Source organism: Cynocephalus volans, chromosome 9, assembly GCF_027409185.1.
Source record: "Cynocephalus volans isolate mCynVol1 chromosome 9, mCynVol1.pri, whole genome shotgun sequence".
In the NCBI taxonomy this organism is placed as follows: domain Eukaryota; kingdom Metazoa; phylum Chordata; class Mammalia; order Dermoptera; family Cynocephalidae; genus Cynocephalus; species Cynocephalus volans.
In genome coordinates, this window is record NC_084468.1 from 144843437 (window position 1) to 144870784 (window position 27348).

Genomic DNA, 27348 nt, shown 5'->3' on the forward strand with positions numbered 1-27348 from the left:
AGTTCCAAAGCTGTAATATGCATGCTGCTTTAGTTATGGGGTAGGCTACATATAAACCTTCTCAGCTTTTAAAGAAGGGTTTAGGTTGAAAAGAATAATTCCACTTGATTAACTTTAACATCATATTATATAACTGTGACCTTATGAAGATAACCAATTAAGACTCTCCTGTTACAGTGCCTCTTTGGCTCACTAATCCCTCTTTTTTCTCTTCCCCTACCATCCCAACTCCCATTTTTTTTAACTGGATTACAATCAAATATTCTTAGGATAACAAGATTTGGTTATAACTCAGTTCAAAAAAAACTAATTGCATCTCCCTACAGTTTAACTATAAAAGAACAATCTCAAAGTTACTTCACTGTAGCTCCCATATACCTATAACTAAAGAGCTGCATGGTTAGTAGATCATGGGGGATCTAAGTTTCCAACAGTAGAAAAGACTTAAAGAGATAGACAAGAGCTACAACATTCCTGCTTGACAGAGGAGACTAACAGGAGGTAAAAATTAAGCTCAGCATGCCTGAATGACAATAGAAAACTGCCTAGAAGAGGAAACACTTCAGAAAGAGATGGGACATAAAACTAGGTTAACTAGGCATGTGCTTTTTTCTAGAGATCCATGAAAGTCCAGCACAAACTCTAAAATTGGTATTAACTGTTTGGCACATTTTAATTCATGGATAACTTTTAGCAAACACAACATCTATGTTCATTGATTTTCTTCAATTAAATTAATAGACCATATAGAGCTAGCAGCTCCACACTAGCTAAAATGCACAACCCCTGCTGCGTAAGAATCCCAAGTGATGTATCAGGAGTCCTGAACAAAACAGCACATACCACACCAGCTAGATTCAGTTATAGCAAAAGAAAGGACACTTCCTAGGAAGAGTGGATTATCATTTTCCTAAAATAACAAATCTAAGCTAACTAATAGGATTGGTCCAAAAGTGAGCAAAAAAAATATAATACTAATTAGCTAGTCCATGGGGAAGCTGAAAGAAAAAGATGCCATATTTAGAGCCAGGAACACAGAAATCCATGTATAAGGTAGAACTAAAGATAAATCTACAGGAAAACAGAGGAAGCCAGTCAGTAAAGAAGTAAAATGACACTTAGAAAACTATAAGAATATCCAAGTGGTACTTGAAAGAAACAGCTTGACTAGCCCTAATAGCTACCTTAGTTGCCAGTGGTTTTCCAACCCAAGCAATTTTACAGTAAACCCTCCTGTTCTCTTGAAGTAATTTGAGTCTTTGTTCCTAGCAACCACAACAGTCCAACATAAGTGATACATGATAACCACTTCCAAGTATTTCCCTCTTTCCCTCTACAGAGTATAACTATTATTGCTGACTATGCAGCATCCCCTTCTGGAAAACATATAAACTTCCCTTTCCCATGATAGAGAACCCATCCCATGTAGTTTATAAGGGAGCTGATACCACACATCCAACCCCCACTATTCTCTAAATACATACAAATTCACACTCCTTTTCTGTCAACTGGCTCATAGGCGCTCTCACTCTCTCACACTAGCCCATGTGCTCTTTCAAGCATTCACTTTCCTACATGAGTTCTCACACTCTCTCCTACATACTCGCCCACACAAACAGGAGTGACTATGTGACTCATGCCCAAGCAATCCAAATACCCATTCTACTAGCTTCAATGATTTGTTCAAGGCTGTATGCCAGGACCAGGTAAGCCAAAAAAAGTTTTCTCCATGACTTTCGTGTAAGAGTATCAGTGGCCAAACTGCCAGCCCTACTAAGCAATGAAGAAAGAGGCAGAATCCTAAATATACCAAGTACTTATAGCCATACCATCCTCAGTATCCAGGACCAAGCCATTCTCTTCCCTTGCACTTCAGAGCTGAAACCCTGAAGGAGTCCTAATATAGTATATACTTTCAGAGCCATTAAATCAGAGATTTAGGGCAGACAGGAAACTCATCATTCCTATACTTTAGCAACAGAGTGGTCTAAAGGACTGAAAACTTCTAATAAGTGTCCTTCCTAATCTTGTAAATATAAAATAAAGTCAACAGCTAATCAAGAATCCAAAATTAAAAAATAAAGACTACAATTACCTCTTCCATTTTTCCCAAAGATCTCTTGGAAATGACACAAAAGGGAACAGACCAGCACACTGTTCCAAGTTTTAAAAGCTAACAATGTTCTTTTCCAATAAAAATGAAATTTTCTGATACAAGTCAAACATACAGTCACATAATTCAATAGCACTTTCAGCAATTACATTTATTTGTATTTGCTTTATTTACTGGTCTGTCTCCCTCCACTAGACACTGTAAGAGCAAAAACTGGATTGGTTTTGTTTACAACACTTGGTATATGGCAGATGTGTTACAATAATTTCTTAAAAGAATGAAAGAATATAAGATGGCTATTCACACACTCATTCTATAATCATGTATTAGTTTTGACTGAGAACCCATTATCTGTAAAGTACTCTATTGGGCACTATGGGAGCTACATAGACCATAAATAAAATCATCCTCAAAGAACATGGTTCCTTGCCTCTTTGTGGCCATATTTTTTTTTTTTTTAATTTTCTCATAAAAATACTCATATGAGTAATCTATCAAAAAAAAAAAAAAAAAAAATACCAAAACAAATATGGTAAGATTTTGCATTACATTTAAAGGAATTCCCAAGGTAAGAATTCCAGATCTAGTAAGGTACATAAGACACATACATTTACAAAAGTATTGCAGTCTTTTATATGTTGGTTTTTATAATCTAAGGGGGAACTTATGTAGAAAGGTGATCAAGATACAGTAAAAGAAAGTTCACCAACACTTTCAGAAAATAGTTCTAAGTTGGGAGCCTTTGTGTAAAAAGACTATTAAGAGATATTAACACATCTGTAGAATGAAAACATGAACTACTGATGAAGTTGCATACAATTCCAAAGGTTTTCAATGCATAAAGCATAAGTGAGACAGGAAATTTGTTAAAATAAGTAGAGTAGGAAAAAATAAATAAATAAATAATATTGGTAGAATCCAAACTGTCATGAAAAAGACACCTCCTGATTGCCTCTAGGTTTTCAAAATTTTCAAATCTTGCATTAAACTATCTCATTGATTTAAATATATAATAATTATGATTAGTGATTAAATTTTTAAAATGCATTAATAACAATTAAAAGTACACGGGAAGAGGAGATGGAGAAAAACACATGTGGCAATACAACTTATATTCTGAAATTCTGAGAGATTTTTTACCCTTGGGTCATAGGTTTCAACTAGACCTCCTAGGGATAGTTTACAGTTTAAGAGGAAAAAACCTCACAAGAATTAACTTTGCAAACCAAACCTATCAAGTGTCCATAAATACCAATCTACAATAAACAAGTTTACTTTAACTGTAACAATGAAAACACTCCAAAAATTTCAGATGACTTGGAATCCTAAGAAACTCAACCCATTTAATTTCACTTTCTACTTCTCTAAATGTAATCAATTTTAAAAACTTTCAATTGCTATTGAGCAAAATTTTCTTACTTGTGGGCCAAATAAAACAAAACAAATAAACAAACAAATAAAAAAAGCAAGACCTTCTAGGGAAGATAAAAAATGCAAAGTGCGAAGCTAAAGTTGATGCCCCAACAATAACAATTATCAAATGACAGGGTTAGAAGCAACCTTAGAAATTTTCCAGATCACTCCTCTCTTTTACTTAAGAAAATCAAGGCATAAGTATGAGTATGCCCAATAAGTTGAGAACAGACTTCAAACTTATGGAGCAAATATAGACCAAATGAGATCAATATCAGTACCATAATGTATTTTAAAACGTGCAAATTAAACCTAACAAATCTAAGTACTTACGTTAAGAAGTAACTCATCTTTCGTTTTAGGAGGAAAATTCTTATTTTCCTTCTCAATTTGTAAATCATCTTCTCCATCTGACAGCACTGGAGGAAGCGATATACAAGAGGCAGAGGAAGATGAGGATGATGATGAGGAAGAGGAGGAGCTTGAACTATCTGAATCTGTTTCACTGTAAGAAAGAAAAAGTTGATAACTTAGCCAAGTATTACTATAATGGTATTAAAATAAGATTATTCAACTAGGAAATATCTACTTTACTACATGTTTACTATTGCTGCTCTAATTCAAAAGCCAGCATTTCAAAGCTGACTATGGTATTGGGAAAGTAGTCTTTAACCCACCGACAACATTTTCAAAATCCCTGCTATAACACAGACGCTCTTATTACAGTAGTCTCACAAGACACAAATCAGAGTACAATTAAGTGTGTGACAGACCACTGACAAAAGAGAGCTCTGAGAAAGGCACCTCTTTTAGTCACCAATGACCAGATCACTTAATCGTTAATAAAAGGTTTTTCTCAGTTTTCAGATAACTTGGGAACTCATCAGTTCCCAACCATGTTGACCACCCTACTCTCTGAAAACTACTTTGGTCCTTGAGTTCCACAGAAACTCTTGTAACCAGTAACCTTCATCTCAGTTTAAATTTTGTTTCCTGGCTCCCCCCTCCAGCTCGTTTTCTATCTTTAAGGGTTCCATCTTCAGTCACTTTCTCTCCTCTTTCTGTACTCCTTCTGTGGATAAACTCATCCACTCCAATGATTCCAATCATCATCCAAGTAGATTAACTCCTAAATCTTCAACCTTGATATCTCTAAACTGCACCACTGCTATGGGTCAATGTGTCCCTCAAAAGTTCAGGTACTGGAAACTTGATCTCCACTGTAACAGTGTTAAGAGGGTGGGAAATCCAATTATGGTATTTGAAAGGTGGGGCCTTTAAGAGGTGATTAGATTGTGAGCACTGTGCCCTCCTAAATGGACCGGTCCATTCATGGAGTAATGGGAATGGCTCTGATGGCTTTATAAGGAGGGCAAATGAGGTTAGCTATGTCCTGCTCATGCCATTCCTTGACATATACTATGCTGCTACACAGAAGAAGGTCCAGGTGCACCCCCTGCACAATGACTTCCTGGCCTCCCAAACTGTAAGAAATAAAACTCTTTTCTTCATACATTATCCAGTTTTAGGTGTTCTGGAATAAGCGACATAAAATGGACTAACACAATTCCTAATCTCCAGGAGCATACTACCCACCACTGTATGAATGCCACATACATACCTCACACTCCCAAGTTAAAACACATAAAAAAGTGCACTCTACTTACTGAACTTGCTTCTCTCCCTGAGTTTATATTTTAGTTAATTGCTTGGTCTTCAATCCAGTCTCTACAGGTTGAAACCCTGGAATCATTTTGAGCTACTGCATTCACACGTCAATGATGAAGTCCTATCTTCAGATTGGTAAATATCAGTACTGCCCTACTTCTTGATCTTATTTCCACTACTACTGTGACCCTCTTTCAGAGTCTCATTTTTCACCTCGTTTTCTGCAATAATTGAACAACTGATGACAATACTAACCTCTCCCCACAACCTCTTCATCCCACTGCTGTTACCTTCATCTTCTCATGCATTACCTTCCATCCTAATCATAATCTTTCATGCTTTACGAAAACTGCTTACGACTGGACTTTAGATGTGAGATAATTATTAATTTTGTTATGCATGATAATAGTATTATGTCTATGTAAGAATGTTCACTTTGAGAATGCATGCTGAAATATTTAAAAATAAAGCATCATGATATCTGTAAATGACTTTAAAATGGTTCAACATGCACATATATACATATATATAAAACTAATAGTTCCAAAACATTAATAACTATTAAATCAAGGTGGTGGCTATATGGGTTTGTACTATTCTTTCCACTTATTAAGAAAATATTCAAACATACAGAAGAGCTTAAAAAGTTTCTCCATAAATCTATACTGTGTACAAGAGAAAAGCTGTGCTCCTCAGCATGGTATCTCAGAGCCCTTTTCAATCAGGTCCCGGGTAACCTTCACAAGTCCCTTTCCTACTCCTTCTCACACAGAGCCTACATCTAGCATACAAGCTTATACAACTTTCCAAATCCCCTTTTATGTTCACTGTCACATGCCATTGTGCTATTCCTTTGCCTGAAATGTTCTCAACCCAGACAAATTCTATTCCTTTTCATGAGCTCAACTTGAATATTACCTCCTCTGAAACCACTCCCCAACCACCAATAGAATTTACTTCCTTCCCTAGCTACCACAGCATTTCTTTCAAACTGCCTACTAGAGTCTGTCTGGTACTACGTCATAATTCCTAGCATACCACGTCTTACCAGCTGGATTACCAGAAGCGAGAGACCAAAGACGATGTACATGTGTCAAATCATTGCCCAGCTCATACACAGAAAAAAGTTGTAGTCCTTTTCATTTTTTCAAATATTTGGTACCCTCTGCCATCATCCACAAAGGGTCAGAAGAAGAGGCCAGACACTAAGTTGTCGTCTCTACTATGACACTACATCCCAATGTCTGCCTTCAAAATTTGTCTCCAAATCATCTATTACTTATTTCATATACCTAGTAACATGGACTCTGAAATCCATCACAGACAAGGTAACTGTAATCTAAGACTATGGAGAAATCCAAAAGTATTTACTTCCCTTACTTCCTCCGCCTAAGTCTATTTCAAACCTTTTCCCTCTACTCAAATCCTTCACCCTTCTTCACTCCCACTCTTAGTTGATGACTTCCCTGACAAGAGAGAACTTCTCATCTCCCCACCACATGTCTATCTTGTTCACCTGTTCAATATCCCACATACCGTAATCAAATATCCCACATGCTGGACAGAGTCATCTCCTGCCACAGAGGTTTCATATTTAAAAGACACAAAGATGAAAAACGACTCTTATAAAAACATGTGCAGAGCATAGAACAATACTGAATAACAACGTTTAGCTATTTTCATGAACACATACTCCCTACAAGGATCCAACAAAATTAATGTAATGGTAAATAGCCAACTTTGAAACGCATAAAGTAATCCTTTTCCTAATCCTCAATTCATCCGGCTCAAAACACAAAACCACACGTTAAACACAATATTAAAAAAAAAAAAAAAAATCAGATCTGACACAAAATTCAACTACCACTAAAAAGATACATGCCAAACCCAGTAGTTATGGCAATAACCTAACATCCTCAGGTTTTCCATATTCTAACTAAAAATGATATGATTAGAGCGCAGCCTTATAACACCAAGGTCACGGGTCCGGATCTCTGTATCGACCAACTGTCAAAGAAAAAATAATTAAAAAATAACAAAGTAAAAATGATACGAGCTATACACAGAATCTTTCAGGCTACCAACTTAAGAATGACGTGAGCACTGATCACTAAACTCAGATTCACAACGCGATGTGAAGTGAATGACTGCGAGGAAGGGGCGGTCCAAGCTCTGTGTCAACACGTGCGCCCCGAGCAGCAGCCACCTCTGTGCCTTCTGGGGCCCACGCGGGTACCTCTCGGCTCCTAGGCCCCGGCTCCCCCCGCCCGCCATCCAAGCCCTCTCCCGCAGCTCCAGGGCCCTTGGGCACCCGACCTGTCCGAGTCCGAGTCCGAATCCGAGTCCGAGGTCTCCAAGGAGTCTGAAGTTCGCGCCGTGTCTCCAGCGCCCGGGTCAGTGACGCAGTCCCCGCAGGGCGGCGGTTCTGTCTGAGGCTCCGCAGCCGCGCTCCCGCCCGCGGCGGCGCTCAGAGCGGGCTGCGGCGGCTGCTCCCCGGCAAGCTTAGCCTCCACGGCCTGCCCAGGGTCCGGGGACTCCTCGTACGACTGTGGCGGCAAGGGCTCTGGCGCAGCAGCTGAACCCGGACAAGACACCGCCGAACCTTCGCCAACCCCAGAGCCGGTGCCACTGAATTTCAGAGTTTCCAGCTGAGCGGCGGCGGCCTCTACTACCTCCATCGCGCCCCGCCAGAGACCGAGTCTGCCTCACCCTCTGGGCCCGCGGACACACTCGCGGCTCTTGCAGAAGAAAAAAACCACCTCGGCAGGAGATGCAACAGCTACCGATCTCAACTTTGCGCGTTTCTCAGGTAACTACACGAGGAAGGGCCTGGAGCCACGCCCCCGCCGTTTACTTCGCGGCGCTTCCGGAGAGCGTGTGACGTCACGTGACGCGACGGCGCGACGGCGCGCACCAGGAGTAGGACCGATCCGCAGGACCTTTGGAAGGTCGGCTTTGGGGGGCCTTAAATCCCCCCTTTTCCCCGCCTTATTTGAACCACGTTTCACACCGGGGGTCCGGACTTTCCTGTTCCTATGTCTGAGCCAGTTCTAGGCTAAGCGCCGATATGAAGCAGGGACTATAGGACAGGGAAGGAACCCAAAGAGTGGCTCTGTACATCAGAAATTTGAGCCAGGAAGTCTTGAAAAGACATTTCTAGTAACCTTATTAAAGTTAAATGAACTTAGATCACTGGCCATCTCAAAAACAAACAAACAAACAAACAATGATTCCGTTTTTCTTTCTCCACAGAACTCTCAAAGAGAGCAGTAATGATAGACGGAATTCTGCTGCTTGTTGATGTAATGGTAATGTAATCGTAGCTGACACTGCTTCATAGAAAGGGTGGGATGAGAGTGAAATATACTCGTAATAACTTAACCTGGGAAATCATTAGTCTAGACCGTAAGAAGGGCAAGCAAAAAGTTCTTAGGACTGAGGAAGAGATCAGAATTTTCTGGCTTCTTATTAGATCTTCAATTTGATACATCAGTTTCTAGTGATAGTGAATGACAGTCATTGGTATCATTTTAATCATACATATATGCCAAGGTCTGTGCTAAAGATTTTGTAAATTATTCACTGGGAACTTACTGTGTACCAGCCACAGTAAGTATATCTTTATAGAAAGTCAAGGGAAATATAACGAGCTTACACCCTAGTTGAAGTAAAAAAAGGTCAATCAATGCACAGGAGATGACTAGAAAGATATTTTAAATATGGAATAGAAGACACAAGTGCGGCAGCAATGGAAAGTTAAGTAGGAATGGTGGGCTATATCATGGAAATCCTCCAAAGTGAATCAGGAATTCAGACTTGAGATATTACTAATGCAGTGATTAAGCAGAGCTGATTCCCAGCTAAATGTACCTGTGTTCAAATCTCAGCTCTGCCGTTTTGTTGTTGGTATTAACTATGACCATGGGCAGGTAACCTAACATACCTAAATCTCAATTTCCTTATCTTGTTTAGATCAGTTGAGCATTAAATAAGGTTTTATACAAACCTTACACGTCATACACATATTCAGTGTGGAAAAATACTTGAAATATAGAACAATTCATGACCTTATGGATAAAAGGATATTTCATTGATAATGATATTGTAGAGATATGCAGTATGAATTTAAGGAAGGAAGAAATTTGAGCCAGAATGAACCTCCAGCCAGCCAAAAGTCTGTTACATTTTTCCGGGAATTGGATAATGAAAGTCTAAAACAGGGCAAGAATCAATGAAATAGAGTAAAGAAAATCCTGACCATCAGGAGAAGAATCAAAGTAATCTAAAATTTCTGACCAAGGAAGCTAGAAAGAAGTTGGTATCATCAATGAAAAAGGAAAAGTTAGAAAAAGATATTGAGTATGAAGTTGAGTTTGAAGAAAAACTGAACAGTCAATTGAAAATGCCAATAGGCATTTGAAAATAAGAGACTAGAATTCAATAAAAAGTTTAAGACCAGAAGCATAAGTTTAGGTATAATTTAAATACCTATTCATTCATTCGGTAATCATTTACTTAACATTACTATGTGATATGCACTGCACTGTGAACTTTGCATACAGGATGGTGAATAAAACTCAGTCCCTGTGCTTAAAAAGTTAACAGTTTAGTAGAAAAGAAAAGTTGAGAAACCTCCACATGTGCTATAGTAGAGAAAAGTACTATAGTAGAGACATGTACTATAGTAAAGTATAGTAAAGGAATGTACTATAGTACACATGTACTATAGTAAAGTACAAATGGGAAAACTAAAGAGAGAAGCTACTAGGAAAGTTAAGGAAGATATATTATGAGACATGTGGTGATAAGATTAATGATAGCCATAAGGACCACTCAAGTGTCTCACAGGGCTAACGCTGTGTGTCACCTAGCAGTATAATGCAACCTGGCTCTGGGGATTTTCAGTCCCGGCCTAGAGAGGCCACTTCACCACAAATATAACTTTCATGAACCTTAAAACAAAACTTACACTTACAAGAATAGCTTAAACTCCCTTTTTGAAAGAAACTGACCCAGACTGAATACAGGTATAAGAAAGCAGGAGAAGATCCCGAAACTATAGGAATGTTTTTCAGATGGTGAGTTACCTGCTCAGTCTGTCATCTGACCGCCTAACCTGCTCGCTCCCACTATCTGTCTTGTAAGAGTGCTGCCAGAATAAACTGCTTGAGCAACAGATGGTGTCTTAGATTCATCTTTGACTTGAATGGAACCAAAGGGGAGAAGTCACCCCTTGGAAAACTGGTTGACTAGGACCACCCAAAACCTCCGAATGTGACAGAAGGCTTTACAAAGAGTGTGACATTTGAGTTGGACCTTTAAAGAGAACCATGAATTCTTAATCTGAGAAAGTAGGAGAACTTCACAAGAGAGAATAAGATCATGTAATTTCCAGCATAAAAATCTAAATATTTGTAATAACACTTAGAATATAACCCAGACCCCATGCTTTGGTTTTCAAAGATCTACCTGATCTGACTGCTACTTACCTCTCCGTTGCTGTCTCCTACCATTTTTTCTTGTGTTGTGCCACATGCTCACTGGTCTTCTTGATCTCGCTTCCGCTCACCAAGTTTATTCTCCACATGTGGCATTTTCACTTTATTGATCTCTCTTCATAGCAACATGGTGTATTTACTCATTTTACTCATATGTCTGCTTAAATATTACACATTAAAGGTAGCTTTCCAGACCACCCAATCTAAGAGTACCTCAAGACTAGTCACTTCCTAGCTAATTTCTCTTTATTTTTTTAAAATAGTACTTACCTTCACATGAAGTTATATTTATTTACTTCTTTAGTGTCTCTCTTCCCAAAATTGTCTCATGTACCCAGGATCTTTGTCTAATTCACAGCTATTTCCTCAGCACCCAGACCATAACAAATTCATTAAAGATTTTTTGGACAGAAAAATGAAAAATAAATAAATAAAGCTTTATGGTACAATCACAGTAAGGAAGATGTCTTACAGATAAAGGTATAGATGATACCTAAGTTATTAATTATATTTAAATTCATCTGGTGATAGCTAAGAAAGGCAACTGGTTTCAAATAAAAATCTTTATTTATTTATTTGTTTTTTAATTATATGTACTTGTGGGGCACAAGATTGATTTTCAGTAATTGTGTACAACCTGTGGTGGTGAGATCAGGATAGTTAGCTTATTCATCATTACAATATGCGATCATTCCGTGTGTCTGTTGACCAATCCCTCATTAGCCCCCCCTCCCCTCCCCTTTCCATCTCCAGTTTTCTAAAAGTTCAACGTATTACTGTGATTGTTATTTCCTTCTTTCTCTCTGTCTCTCTTTATTGTTCATTTGTTTATTTATGGATTAAGCTTCTGTCTGTGAGTGAGTACGTGCAGTATTTCTCTTTCTGTACCTGGTTTGTTTCACTTAGAATAATTTTCTCCAGGCTTATCCACATTGCCACAAATAGTAGAATTTTATTCTTTTTTATGGCTGAGCAGTATTCCATAGTGTATATATACCACAATTTCCTTATGCAGTCATCCAGCAATGGACATTTAGGTTGGTCCCTTCACCTAGCTATTGTAAATAGAGCTGCAATAAACATGGGAGTGCAGGTATCCCTTCAACCTGATGTTTTCCAATACTCTGGATATACTGCAATGGTCACTGGAAGTTCTATCTGTGGTTGTTCATGGAACCTCCATACTGTTCTCCATAATGGCTATACTAATTTACAGTCCCACCAACAGTGAAGGAGGGTTCATCAGCATCCAATCAAGGTGAAGGATAGAGAATGGGGATATTGGCATTCTGGATCTCCTACACATGTTGGATTTCAAGTAAGGTTTTGTTTGAAGAAAGGATCTAGTGAGGAGAAAGGATAAAGAGAGAGAGAGGAAGAAAGAAAGATAGAAAAGAAAAAAAAAGAACACTAATCAGCTGAAACCTAAGGCCTTTTCTAGAAACATCATTTCATATAGTCTTTGATTTTGTTTTGCAAATTTTTTGAATTCAGGAATTTTATTTTAATGTTTAAAAAGACATGAATAGACACATGTACAGTTCAATAAAAGCCTACAATGCCCTTGTTAAATACAAATAAGTGGATGTTCTAATATTTGTCACATAATCATTAGAAGCAAGTTATATGACTGTTTAGGTGAGTGGTTACTCCTATTTTCATATACTGTAGCATCAGGCTGAGTTGAGGTCTGATTATGTATTGCAGACAAACATAGTAGGAAAAAGAAAGGTGTAAGTGCTATTTCAGCCTAAAACATTTAACTGGACTTGTTTGAGAGTGTGAACAGAAATAATAGAAAATATATATATATATACAAAGAATAAGCTTGTTGTTAGAAGGAATACTTATGGTCCACTTCTCATGTTTCTATAGAGGAGTGAAGGTTTCCATTCCATACTCAGGACTAAACAGTATGAAAGTAACACCCCTAGCTGCCTAGTCTCCTCTCACACTCAACTAGCAGAGTAACTTATCTGATTGGTGAACTTGGAAAAAAGAATTGAGTACACTTGGCCCAGTACCTTTGGGTGCTCCTTAAGCTCTGCCTACCTGAAGAGAGGGTGCATCCTGAGCTATCTTCCATTTGTACGAATTAGTGCAAACGTATAAACAGCATTTATTATGTGCCAGGCACTGTTCTAAGTACTATATAAATGTATTTACTTCTCTTCACAAAACTTTGAAGTACAGTAGATATAATTATTATCCCCATTTTATACATAAGAAAACTGAGGCTCAAAGATGTTTAGTGTGTTTCTAATGGTTCCACAGCTGGTAGATATTTCTATATGTTCCTCCAAAAAAGGCCTGAAGATTCCAGCTGAAACAGTGACTGGGTGGGCAAGTCCATCTAGTTTCAAAAGTTTGTTTTGCTACAGATTTACAACCATGTTCTTTAGTCAGTTGTAGCAGTAGTGAAGGCAATATTGTTTATTCCATCTATCTTTTGAGTCTTATTTCTAAATTTCTCTGTACTCAGGAGGAGATAAAAGGGATGTTATTTATTGGCTACCCAAAAGTCTGACATTTAGAGGTCAGAGTTCAGGAAGAGCAACATGCATAGAAAATGAGTTTTCAAGGCTGAGTAGCAACATCTCACTCATCCTTCCAAAAACAAATGACCCGTTCTCCAAAGATAATATTTTAAACCAATTATGTCCTACTGAACTCTCTGAAATGACAGAAAAATTCTATATTTGTGTTGTTCAATGTAGTCACTAGCCACATATGGCTACTGAGCCCTGGGAATGTGGCTAAGACAACTGAGAATCTGAATTTTACTTTTATTTAATGTTAATTAGTTTTAATTTAAATGTTTCTCCAGAAGAGGGATGAAGACTGCTAATACAGTCACTGGATAAACAAGTTTGTCAAGACCCCAAAAGTTAATTTTGCTTCAGCAACTACCATATGGATAGTGCCATTTCATACCTTCATCATCCCTCTCAAACTCCTTTTTGTAATCCTTTTACTATCATCAAATATGCATTAGATTATGAACTCCCTCACTTTTGTGCCTATAGATTTATAAACCTCATCCAGACCCATTTTTACCATTATCTCTCTGATCTCAAAAACCAAGGGGTCACTCCTAATCAAAATCTAATTTTTTAGTTGTGCTATGGATTAGCCTCCTCAGAGACCTTTCTCATACACAGTGATGTTCTGCATAATGACGTTTCTGTTAACAACAGACAACATATGCGATGGTGGTCCCATCAGATTGTAATGGCTATACCATATAGCCTAAGTATGTAATAGGTTTGTGTAAATACAGCATATGCTGTTTGCATAATGACGAATCACCTAACAACACATTTCTCAGAATGTATCCCATTGTTCAGTGACACATGACTGTATTTTCTCTCTGTCTTATAACATAGGTGTTAGAGATGATTTTAACCAAAGCATAGAGACAGGAAATGTTAGGCTGATTTACTCTGTCTTGGGCTGAAAATCTTGTGATTTCTCCACTCAAACTACTGTTCTCAGATATGTCAAAATATATGGGATTTAAACTTCTAATAGCTGAGTGCTCTTGAGAATTGGAACCATAGACTTTATCTTAAAATGCTCTGAGAACTCCACATACATTACTGTTTACCCTTAAAAATGGTGATCTCTCCATTGCGTTATATCATCTTCTGCTTGAACTACTAGAACCTTGTTTTTATGGCAGGTATTTTAAAGAGCCCCTAACCACATTGAATCTGATTAAGAACAACAGTTGATGTCAGTCTTTCAGGAACTCCTCAAAGTTCTCTTAGGGCAAATATATCTTCCCGTTGCCCATTATTTCTAGAGAAAAAAACAGACAGATCATATGAATCAGATCCTTGAAGAATGTCTCCAGAAAAAAATGCTCGAGGCAGGATTATAGAGTTATCTCTTTTCCTGAGGCCAGAGTTCATATATAACCAACACCCCATGACATGGTTGTAGCAGGATATTAAATTGCAACTTTTCAATGAAGCACCAGAGCACATTAGGTGCTGCAGTGAAAGAAGTTCTACACCATATGAAGAATTTCAGAGAAAATAGCCAAAACTTATTTATAAAAACCTTAAACTCTTTCACTCACATCAGGATTATGAAAAAATAGAAGAATGGACAGTCAGAGGATTTTATGAAGAAGGTTTGGGGACAGAAAGTTGAAGGATTGTTCTGCTTCCCTCTCACTCCCTCAGTTCCCCTTACCTCTCCTCTCTGCCATCTCCCCTCAACACAAGAAGGGCCAAAAAATAAAATAACAGGCTGAGGAAGGAGGAGAAACAGCAGGGCAGAGTCAAAGAGAAAAGGGAGACTACATTCCCCTTCCCACTATCCATTTGCCACTTTAAAGCTCAGAGGACTTTCTCTTGTCAAAGAGTGACCAAACAGGTGGTGCCATGGAAACTGGGTTTCATCCAAACACTGTCAGACATTTCTGTTAAGATCAGTGCCCTTCGCAGTTTGTCGTGGACAGTTCTATGGTCTACAATTGTGCCTGTTGTCCCGGTGTAATCACGGAGAGCTCTGCCTTTCATTCTCAAGAGTGTCCCATGTTGGACAATGAATTTTGTGCTCTGTTTTTGGCTTTATGTTCCATGGAAGCAGGTCAATTTGCAAAACGGCAAATGCATTGTAAACCAAATGGTCAAATCACCAATTTAACTTTTCCTTTTAACTCTAATTTTATTTAAAATTTTTTTATTATATTTTTATAACAGCAATGAAATCTATTTCACTTGGGGGGGAAAGAAAAAGAAAAAAAAAAAAAAAAGAGTGGCCAGAAAAGTCAGAGGGATGGAGTTTTCATGACAGGGTGAGGATAACTCCCACTGGGCAGATGTAATGGGGCAACAGAAGACAAAAGTAGAGCTGTTTTTTAGATTACATGGCAAGAGTCTTCCATATTCAAAGTACCAGTTACATGGTCATCGTCTGCAGACTTTTCCAGCCATCTTTCCATCAAAACCTGGAAGAATTCCCCACTACAGCATGATCTTTTATAGCCAAGGCCAAGCACCCCGTAAAGCCTCACAGAAAAGCATGCTTCCTGGACAGCAGAAGGTAATTCAAGCAAAGATACAAATTGCTGCAAAGTAGACTATGTTCTTGACTCACACCAGAGATACAATGTTATTGATCTCATCAGTTTCTTGCTTAAAATCCCCCACTTTTTATATTAATCTTGTTTTTCTTCACTCTATATTATACCTGTCTTGGACACTGCCTCATACATTGTGTCCCAAATCAGTCCTGACACTCAGTGTTGTGGATTGAATGTCTGCCCAAACTCACTGAAGTTTAATCCCCACTATAACTGTTGAGGGTAGGAAATCTTATTATAGTAATCGAAAAGTGGGGCCTTGAAGAGATGATTAGATTGTGAGGACCATGCCATAGTGAATGGATTATTCCATTTGATGGTTTAATGGTGATCATGGGCATGGTTCTGTTGGCTTTAAAAGGAGAGATCATGAGAAGATCTCTGCTCCTGCCACATTTGTCATGTGATACCCTGAGCCACAGTAGTCACCACCAGGACAAGGCCCTCACTAAATAGGACTTTGGACCTCCCAGCCTCTGAAACTGTAAGCAATAAATATTGTTTCTTTACAAATTATACAGTGTGGAGTATGCATAAAGCAAATATACTTCACAGGGCCTGTTTTTCAAAAGCCTTGCAGTTTCAAATATTGGCCTTGCAAAGACAGGAAATTTCCCCAGGCTATAGTCTCTGTTGTAAGATAAAGAATTGTAACACAGCAAGGTTGCTGGCTCAAAGGACAGACAGGTTACTGATTGATATGTAAAGATACTAGGAAATTGCTGTAAGAAGAGAATGCTTGCTAAGATCAAGCTTTTGTTGGTGGATAAACTTAACTTCTTGAAAATTACATTATGGAATGTCACCTTGCTTGTCTTAGTGAATGTTACCAGCTTCTATTGTTAAACTTGTTTAACTATACTTAGCAAAACCCTACCTATGTTCTCTTCGTGTAACTTCCTGGTCTGGAGAATAAGTGCAGGAAGAGAACCCCAATTTAGTGGTTAATTTCCCAAATGGAAGGAATGCCTCTATCTTGCAGGTTCCGGGAGATTAACCCCTTTTTGAGGCTTCTCACTGCTCAGAAGAGATGGGTTTTGAGTAATCTTTGGCAGTTGCATCACCCAGGGGAAAAGGGGTGACAAATCCATGGGAGGCAAAGCAACAATACAGTTCCAGAGATTTTATTATAAGGAACAGAAATGGTCTAATATATTTAGTTTCAGTGCCTGGCTAGATTATGGTCCAGTGGAACATACCATGGGCTGGCTTGCCTCCTCAAACACACTGCAGATCAGGCACAGCTGTAGAGGAGCAAGATAGAGAGAAGCAAGTGATTGAGCCCTTCCTGGCAAGCCAATTTCCAGTGGGCTCAGGGCTCCAGGGTAAATGGGGTCTCTGAGACATACGAACTGCTAGACCCAAGCCATACTCTATGGCCATATTTGTTTAACTCTTTATTCATCTGGTAACCTCTTTGTCATTTTTCTCCAATCCTACCTCATCAGATTTTGCATTCATTATTATAAATATATATACATATATTTATACTTTTGGCTTTAAATGCCTTTTTATCCCACCTACACATCTGAGAACTCCCTTGGCTAATACTGCTTCAGAATCTCAACTTACTCTCAGAGAACCTCTAATCCAGGTGTGCATTACTGTGAGCAGTGCTGCACCCACTTGGCTCACCTATTCTTCAAGGGCAGGATGTGAACCCAGCCAGGCAGGAATAGCAGGCAGAGAGTCATACAAGAAGACAGCATCAAGAAACTGGGAATTTTTGGAACTACTGTAACACAGACTAGATGCAAAGATAATACGTTTAATTTATTTCTTATACTTTATTTTTGTTCATTTTCAGTTCTTTCTGAAGCCAGGCTTTATTTCCCCCTTTTCTAAATCCTAGTTTACAGGACAATTTTGAGTATTTCTTTCTTTTTGTTGCCTATAATTCAATCTTGATGTTCCTAAAATTGATTTTACTTTTCCAAGAAAAATGTTTTCTCTTTAATAGAGCAATATGAAATTTAAACAGAGGTCAATCAATAATTTAATGGTTTCACAAAATAGCGAGTCAGAATGTAGCAGCTGTCATCATTTCCAATTCCAGAAAAAAGTTAAAAAAAGTAGATGTTTTGTGGTTTATTTTCTGGATCACAGAAAATTATTTTCACACTGCTTTGTTGAGATTTACTGATTATTGAGGGAAAGTTTTTATAGGACATACTTTATTTCTCTCTAGATTCCAAATTCAAATATATCAAACTCATTTCTAGTTCAATTCTTTGAATTAAATGTTAACGGCAATGAATGGATTACTTACTGCATATGTCATTGGAAAGATAGCACTTGAATGACAGTGTTAGGAAAAGGGATTTTGGCCTAATTCACCCTGAAGTCTTTTTATAAAAGACAATCTGGTGCTTTGATTAAATTAGACAAGAGTATTTCAGTATTTTTCAGGGATCATGTGATTAACTCACTGCACAGCACTTCTGAATCATGCCTACAGATGAAATAGTGGCCCTACTACCTCTGTTTGTTCTTCACCTCTTACCTGGTAAATGCCAATTTAAGGAATGTTTGCTTGTTTGTTTCCTTGTTTACTGCAAACAACATAATTCAATTTTGTAGCCAGCTTCTTTATAAAGTGAAAGTCTAAAACTATACTAGAATATCTTGAGTAGAGGCTAAGAGAATATTGAAGAAAGTCTTATATTAAGCTGGAAGGTGGACTTCTAGGGCAGTGATCTCCAAATGATTTACAATTTTGGGGGGTGGGGAAAGGGAGATGTGTACAAACATTATCAGAAAATGATTTATTAGCACGCACTCTCAAAATATGCAGATTCACTTATTTATTAATCATATGAATACACTGCATTAATACTATATTAAGTGTATTCACATTCATGATAGAGATAAAAATAGGACATGATGAATTTTAGGTGAAACTTTAGATGAAACAGAGCATACTATTAACATAATTCAAATATAAAAAAATAAACTTTTAAATTAATAGCACAAAAACTGTTTGGCTCTTATTGAATACATATCAGTTTTTATAAATGATCAATTTAAGAAGCAGTTTTCAAACACAATTCAAGAGAAATGATTATTTTTCATAGTAATATTGGAATTTCAAGTAATTGTAACTACAATATAAAATTGATTGCTAAAAAACTCTTTTCTAAGATCTAAGTAATGTACAACTACATATATTTCACAATATTTTTAGACAGAAGATTTTTTCTAATTTTTTTTAATTGACAAAAAAAATAAAGCTGGAGGCATAATACCACCTGACTTCAAATTATACTACAAAGCTATAGTAACCAAAACAACATGGTGCTTACATAAAAACAGACACTCAGACCAATGGAACAGAATAGAAAACCTGGAGATCTATCCTCAAACTTACAGCCAACTGATCTTCTGCAAAGGCACCAAGAACACACATTGGGCAAAAAAACTGCCTCTGCAATAAATGGCTGGGAAAGCTGGACATTCTTATGTAGAAGAATGAAACTAGACCTGTTCCTCTCACCCTAAACCAAAGTCAACTCAAAATAGATTAAAGACTTATATATAAGGCCTGAAATTATAAAACTACTAAAAGAAAACAAAGGGGAAACACTTCAGGAAGTAGGACTGGGCATTAATTTTATGAATATGACCCCCAAAGCACAGGCAAGAAAAGGAAAAATAAACAAATGAGACCATATCAAACTAAAAAGCTTCTGCACAGCAAAAGAAACAATTAAGAGAGCAAACAGACAACCTACAGAGTGGGAGAAAATATTTGCAAACTATGTATCCAACAAAGGGTTAATATCCAGACTGTACAAGGAACACAACTTTACAGTAAAAAGACAAATAACCTGATTAAAAAATGGGAAAGGAGCTGAACAGGCATTTCTCAAATGAAGATGTATGAATGGCCAACAGACACATGAAAAAATGCTCAACATCACTCAGCATCAGGGAAATGCAAATCAAAAGCACATTGAGATACCATGTCATCCCAGTTTGACTGGCTATTATCAAAAAGAGAGAATAACAAATGCTGGCAAGGATGCAGAGAAAGGGGAATCTTCCTGCGCTGTTGGTGGGACTGTAAAATAGTGCAGCCATCATGGAAAATGGTATGGTAGTTTCCTCAACTACAGATAGAACCACCATACAATCCAGCAATTCCACTGCTTGGTATATACCCAAAGGAATGGAAATCATCATGTCAAAGGGACACCTGCACTCCCATGTTTATTGCAGCTCTATTTATAATAGCCAAGAGTTGGAACTAACCTAAGTGTCTCTTGTCAGATGACTGGATGAGGAAAATGTGGTATATATACACAGTGGAATACTACTCTGCCATAAAAAAGAATGAAATACTGCCATTTGCAGCAACATGGCTGAACTTAGAGAAGATTATGTTAAGTGAAATAAGCCAGGCACAGAAAGAGAAATATTACATGTTCTCACTCGTAAGTGGGAACTAAAAAAATAAACAAATAAATTTTTAAAAAGAAAGAAAGATACAACAATCACAATGATACATTGAACTTTCAAAAGGAGAGAACAGAACTGAGGTTACTAGAGGTGGGAAAGGAGGAGTGGGTATAGGGGACAAGGGAGGAATTGGTAAAGGGCCATGAAAATCAGTTAGATTATATAACATTGAATATACTAGTTATCCCGAATTGAGCATCACATATTGCACACAGGAATTGATATTCAACTCTGTACCCCACAGATATGTATAATCAACTATGTTTCAATAAAAAAATAATTTATTAATTAAATGCAACACACACACACACACACACACACACACACACACACACACACACACAAGAAAAATAGCAAAACTTTTCCATGCACAAATTCATGAAAAATTGTAAATTTACTGTTTTTATGTGCATTTTTAAAGTTTGACAATTCATTTGCTGTGTGACATTAAGAAAAATACTAGACATGCTTGATTAAAATTCATTCACCAAATTAAAAAGACATGATATGGAAACTAAATTAACAAAAATCTCAATTGCACCTTAAATTGCACTGCTGATGTGCATATAAGTGATATCATAAACTGATTTAAGCTTATTCGATTTAAATTCTAAATGGAGAAATGTATTTGTGTGGCAGACAGAATATTAACTCTCTGAGTAGAATTGCAGTAATTCCTCCTACCCCAACTCCAAGACCTAAATTGCTTCTAATAGCCAGAAGGAAGAGGTTGCTGGAGCTGGAAAAGCTTTCCCTAAGACTGGAGGGTGGAAAAGGCATGTTGGTTTTGTGAGTAGCTGCACAGGGTTTTCAGAGGAAATAGCTACGTAACGAACCAAGAAAGGTTTGACTTGAGGCACAAGGACTCCCACCCTGAGCACAGACTCTCATAACCCAGCACACCTAGGAAACAACAGCGCTTACTGCCTGAGATACTCCATCACAGAAAAAGTTTGAATACCAGGCTGTCCCATTCAAAACCAGATGCCCAGCAACCCTTTTGATCAGCAAAATGGGATGAAGTTCTAACATATAAACTTGTATTTAAATTTTAAGATCAGAAAACTTATTAGTTTCACTCTGAACAACTTTTATATTGGATAACATTACCAATATAAAAAAATTACCACATGAATTCATTTCAAATTCTCAGCGATTTGCTGCTGTGCCTATTTTTTTCCCACTAATTCTCTCTCTATTATCAAGCTACTCTCAGTCCCCACCTTATCCTAAACTATCTACTGGCTCCAGCCACAGTTAAGGGGAAGAGGAATAAAGGCGAAGAAAAACTGAATACTTAGCGATAAGTGAACTTTCAAGTGATAAAGAGTGTGGCACTTGAGCTGAGCTGGAATGACAGACAAAAATTTCATAAGTAGTGGGAAAGAGAAGGACATTCAACTTGAAGAAATGCCACTTATGTTTTCATTTATTCAACAAATATTCATTGAGCAGCTATTGTGTACTGGAAACATTCTAAAACTAGGAATAAGGTATTGAGCAAGAAAATATCTCTGCTTTCAAAGAGCTGTTATTCTAGTGGGAAACAATCAACCTACACAAGGAAGCATTTGTCAGGATTCATCACTCCCTCCTGCATTCCTCTCTTGTGTTCTCTGAGGCCAGACTCACCTTGTGTACTTCCTATTATGGCCGATGTTCCTATCTGGCTTGTTCTTTCTAATCCCATGGACTTAATCCTTGTATCTCTCTATCTATATTTACTCTTTTTGGTGAGCTCATCTAGGTTCACATTTAAATACCATCTATTTGTAGTTACCACCCATGTTTATTTCTCCAACATTGAATCTCCTCCATGAATTCCAACTCATATTTAACTGCCTACTCCACATCTCATCTTGGATGTCTAACAGGCATCTCTAACTTAACATATCCAAGAAGCTAACTCCTGATTTCTCCTTCAAAATATGTCTTCTTGCCATGTTTCCCTCTTTATAAGAGACAACCACAATCTTTGCAGTTTCTTTATGCCAAAATTATGGAGTATTTGTCACTTTCTTTCCCTCTCATCTCACAGTCAATTCATCAGCAAATTCTACTTCTCTATCTTCAAAATATATCCAGAATCTCACCATTACTCACCATCTCCCAGCAGGACTGTTGCTATAGCCTCTTAATTTGAGGAAAATTTTGCCCGGCCCTCCTAGAGCCTGTTCTCAAACAAAGTACAAAAAAAAAAAATACTTTTCAAGACTTAAGTTGGGTCATGTAATTTCTCTATCCAATGTCCTGTACGTGTTTTCCATCTCACTCAATGTAAAGCTAAAGAACTTGCACAGGCCTACGAGTACTACTGACTTTACACAGTCTGGCTCCTTTCTACTCTATGACCTCATCTCCATTACCCTCCCTCTTTTCTGCTCTATCCACATTGGCCCCCCAAGCTGTTCTTTGGATATGTCAGCCACGCTTCCATCAGAACAGCTCTGTTCTTGCTCTTTCTGTTTGGAAAGCACTTCCCCTGGTTTTTCGAATGTCATATCAATTCTTTGCTCAGATCTGATGTTTGCAGTGAGACTTTCTATGGCAGAACATGTTTTTTCCAAAATGGCACAACAATATTTCCAGTCCCGCATGCTCTTCAAGAACCTTGTCATTCTCCAGTAAAGGAGGGGAACCTATTTTTCAGCACTGAAACTGAGCAGTCTTTGTAACTATCTCAACAAATAGAAACAGAAATTGGGACTGTGTGATACTGAGGCTAGACCACAAAAGACTTCTGTTTTGATTTCTCTCACTCTGGGGACTCAAGTCCCTGGCACCCAGCTGCCATTTTGTGAGGAAGCCCAAACCATGAGGAAAGTCCTTACTACGTGTAGGTGTTTTATCATTAACTTCTAGGTATTTGAGTGAGCAAGCCTTCGGATGACTGACAAGACTTCAAGTCTTCCAGCTGAGGCCTCGGACCTTTGTGGAATAGAGATGAACTGACCCTGCCACGCCCTGTCCAAATTCTTGCCTCACAGATTGTTGAGATAACAAATGGTTGTTTTACATCACTGAGTTTGGGGGTCATTTGTTAGGCAGTTATTGATAGCTGGTGGGGCTGCAAGTAGCGTGGGTGGGGCCCTAGGCAAATATTTATTGTGGGGTCCCTAGTTATATAAATTATCTGATTAAAAATATGTTACAAAAGTCATTGGTCCATGTGAGGTAAAGTGATTTAAAGACATGAAGATTCTTAGTCATATGTCTGACCTGAGTTAGAGTCACATCAAATCAGCAGGTCAGTACTATTTTGGCAGTGCAATATCTCACAATTGTGGAAAAGAAATAATATGCTGGCCAGCAGAAATGACGCCATCTTTCTGGAACTAGTGCCTGGTCATGGGACTCCAGGATGAGCCCACATGCATGAGTCCCAGAATTTTGGGAGGCATCTAGTCAACCCCGTGCATAAAATTGAAGGTCAGAGATGCCCCCAGAAGGAGATACTAATAATCAGAGCACTTTCCTTAACCTCCTTATTTTAAATTTCTCCCTTTGCCCCTTGTACTCCCTATACACTTTTTCAGCTTTGGTTTCTTACATAGTACTTACAACTATTTGATATAATATATATCTTTTTTAAAAAAATGTAATATTTGTTTTCTTTTTCCACAATGTAAGCTCCAAGAAGACAGTGTGCTTTTGTCTGTTTCATTCACTTTTGTATTCCCACCATCTAGAATAATGCCTGGAGAATGGCAGTTATTCAAAATCACCAGGCAGTGATACCTGTTAAGAAGAAAATCGGAAGGAAGAAGGGGATAGAAAAGGGTTGAGCTAGAGAGCTACTTTAGATAGGATGGTCAGGGAAGATCTCTCTGATGAAGTGACATTTGAGGAGGAGTCTGGATGAAGGGAGGCATAGATCCAAAGACGTGGAGGGAAGAACAAGCCAGGCAGAGGGAGTAGAACACAAAGACCCTGAAGTGGGGTGTGCTTAACAGTGTTCGAGGAACAGTTGAGGCAAGCGTGATTAGAGCAAGAGAGGTCAATGGAAAGAAATGAGATTGTAAGATCACTGGGATCGAGAAAACAAAGAGCTTTTTAAACCAACCTAAGAAATTTATATTTTATTCTAAAGCAATTAAAAGCCTTTGCAGAGTTGTGAGCAGGAGACAATATCATCAACAGAAAGTGAATGAGCAGGCAGTGAGAAGACTGACCCAACTATTAATAAGAATACTTTGTAAGGAGGATATACTGGAAGCATTTTGATGGAGGCAGAGTAGTTAAATTTAGATATAGTTGGAAAATAGTATCATTAAATAAGCATTTTTCAATTACAAAGTGCTTACTTATAGTATGCTAGATATTAGAGATACAGAAGTCAATAAAAGAGAATTCATAGTTTAGTGGGGGAAAAAAGCAAAAGCTAGATAATAATCATACCTTGTGCTATTGCAGCAGTCATCACACATGGTTGTAATTTCATTGCCAGCTTTCCCCCTGAACTGAAAGGAGCCCTAGCTCAAAGGCTTTGCCTATTTTGTCTATCTCTGTTATCTCCAGCTTTGAGTAGAGTGACTATAACATAGTGGACATTGTATAAATACTTGATGAATGAATAAGTAAATCTGAAAGCAATGATGAAGATATGGATGGGTCGTATGAGAACACAAAGGGAGGGACATCGGGTAAGATTTTGCTGGAGACGATGCTACCTGAATTAGTAGGCAGCAAGCTTGGCATTCCAGGAAAATAGAGCTACTTAGAAAATTCTGGGAACAATTGGTTTGGGGTTAAGAGTATAACTTGACATGTAGAGAGAAGAGCAAAATAGAATATAAGAAATAGAAATGTATCATGTCATAAATGTATCTGTAAACCACCTTAAGATCTATTTCGTACACACTGGGGAAGCAGCAAAGAGTTTCCAACAAGAGAGTAATGTGCTTGGGCAGATGTGATATGACACCAGTTAGAAGGATAGATATGATGTAAACACCAGATTTAGGAAAATCAGTCACTGGTTAGTTTAACAGACAAGTGAGAAAACTTCCATTAATCTGGAGTTTTGGAGTGAATGCAAACTATAATGCTGACATAATGACCTCCCTGATTATACACTCTCTCCATTTCCTTAGTACTTGTACTGAAGCCATTTGGCTCCTACCTGCAGTTTTGCCCTTGTTCAGGGACTTAGGAGCAAACCTGTCCGTAGTCAAAAGTAATTAAGAAGGGAGATCTGAAAGCCCAAAGGACTCAAAAACCAGGTCAACCTTGCTGTCATTTTGATATTATGTCCAAAGTTAAGTAATCTAGCTGTTGCCTTCTTTCTACAATCAAGCTCAAAGCACTACCCATTTATCTACCAAGATTGGGGTCATGTCTCATTGTTGTTAATTGCCCTTATTGCAGAGCTAACACCATTCTATAAAATATTTGTTTGTGAATAAGGAAAAGATATCCTCACTGGGAAACAACAGCTAGGGCTTAAGACTCACAGGATTGGAATTTAGCCCTTATTTGATTCCTTTGCTAGACAACTTTGTGTAGTTCACAGACTGTGCAACTGTACATTTTGGTCCTGCCTGAATCCTGTGCCTTATCCCTGAACCTCAGACTCATGAACCTCATTTCACTACTAAACCTCTAATACTGTATTGATCACCTGCCTGGATTTCCAACCATCGCCTTCGCCTTGAAAACCAGCTGAGTTCCTCCTGGCTGCCAGCACAATTTAGGATTTTAGGGGGGAAATGGTTTTAGCTCAAGTTTTAATATAGGGGAATATTTAATCTTTTTCAGTTAGGTTTAGAGATCATATATTAAGAGTTTAAACTTCCTTCTTTTGTAAATTTTTTACACGTATTGTCAGAAAATTAAAATTTGATTTCATCATGTGCTGTTGATTTTCCTTCTCAGGAGTGGAATTTAAATCATAAATTAGGTATTCATATATGAGTGGATCTCTTTGAGTAAACTTTATTTTGTTTCATTGTCCATATGTATGTTACATCAATACCACGTCATATTAACTACTCTTGCTTTATAAGAATTATTGATACATCTATGCATATCTCCTCTTTATTTGTACTAATGTTTTGTAGGTTTTGCCTAAAAGTCTAATAGCTTGATTTTAATATAGCCACACAAATTTTCTTTTAGGTAACATTTGCATGGTATATCTTTTCAATTCTTTTTTTCTTAACCTTTCAGTATCCTTATAATTTACATGAATCTCTTGTAAGCAGTATATAGTTGGTTTTGTTGTTGTTGTTGTCCAATATGGTAATCCTTATCTTTTAATTACAGAAATTAGTTTATTTTTATTTAAGTTAGTAACTGGTACATTTAGGTTTAAATTATTCATTTTTCTATTTAAGTATTCATCCTGTTTATTCTTTGTTTTCTCTCATTTAGGTCAATCAGTTGATCCAAATATATATAATCTAAGTTAAGTTACCTTAGCTGGGTCCCTTCACTAAAATACAAATATCCCCAGAAATACAGAACTTCAGCAAACATAAAAACACGCCTTGAACAATAGTCATTGGTCTGAGGAGACAAGAATTGGAGAAACAATGAAAGGGCAGCTGTTTAGAAGAAAAATAAATCTTAAGAAAATGTTAGCATCTATTCAACCCTGGTATTGGAGGGGCTTAGTCATAGCAGAAAGGATCCAAGGATCAAGGGTGTGGGGATTAAACACTGAGCATTCTTATTAATTCCTATAGTCATCGGGTATCTGTATTCGTCAGTTTCAGCTGCACATAAAGCAATCTTACAGTCATATAACAATAAATATTTATTCTCACACATAAGACCATGTGGGTCCACTTCTGTGGCTCTCCATGAGAGGTGGCTTCACTCTATGAATGTTCATTCTGGGGCTCAGAAAAGAGTAGTAGTGGCCACTTTGGGAGAGGTCTGAATCGCCCAGAGGAATAAGTGGAAATAGACAATGACACTTCAGATCTGAAATAATACTGAATAATACTTGCACACTGTCACTTCCACCCACATGCCATGGACCAAAACAAGTCACATGGAGAAAGCCAACATTTAAAAGGGTGGGGAGGTGTCCTCTTCTTAAGGAGGTAGGGGGTTAAGAAATAAATATTTGGGGAACAATAGTCTAATCAATCTCAGTA

General features: G+C 37.8%; 1 protein-coding gene across 1 annotated transcript in view; it reads right to left on the reverse strand.

The window, feature by feature from the left end:
* NAF1 (nuclear assembly factor 1 ribonucleoprotein) overlaps positions 1–8048 on the reverse strand; it is a 42578-nt gene extending 34530 nt beyond the window's left edge. Inside the window, exons 1-2 of the mRNA XM_063108389.1 lie at positions 7511–8048; positions 3860–4031 (exon numbers count right to left, since the gene is read on the reverse strand). Of these exons, the coding sequence (XP_062964459.1) occupies positions 3860–4031; positions 7511–7872 (534 nt within the window). The 5' untranslated portion in view covers positions 7873–8048. The remainder of the gene's footprint in view (positions 1–3859; positions 4032–7510) is intronic.
* Between the last annotated feature and the right edge of the window lie 19300 nt (positions 8049–27348).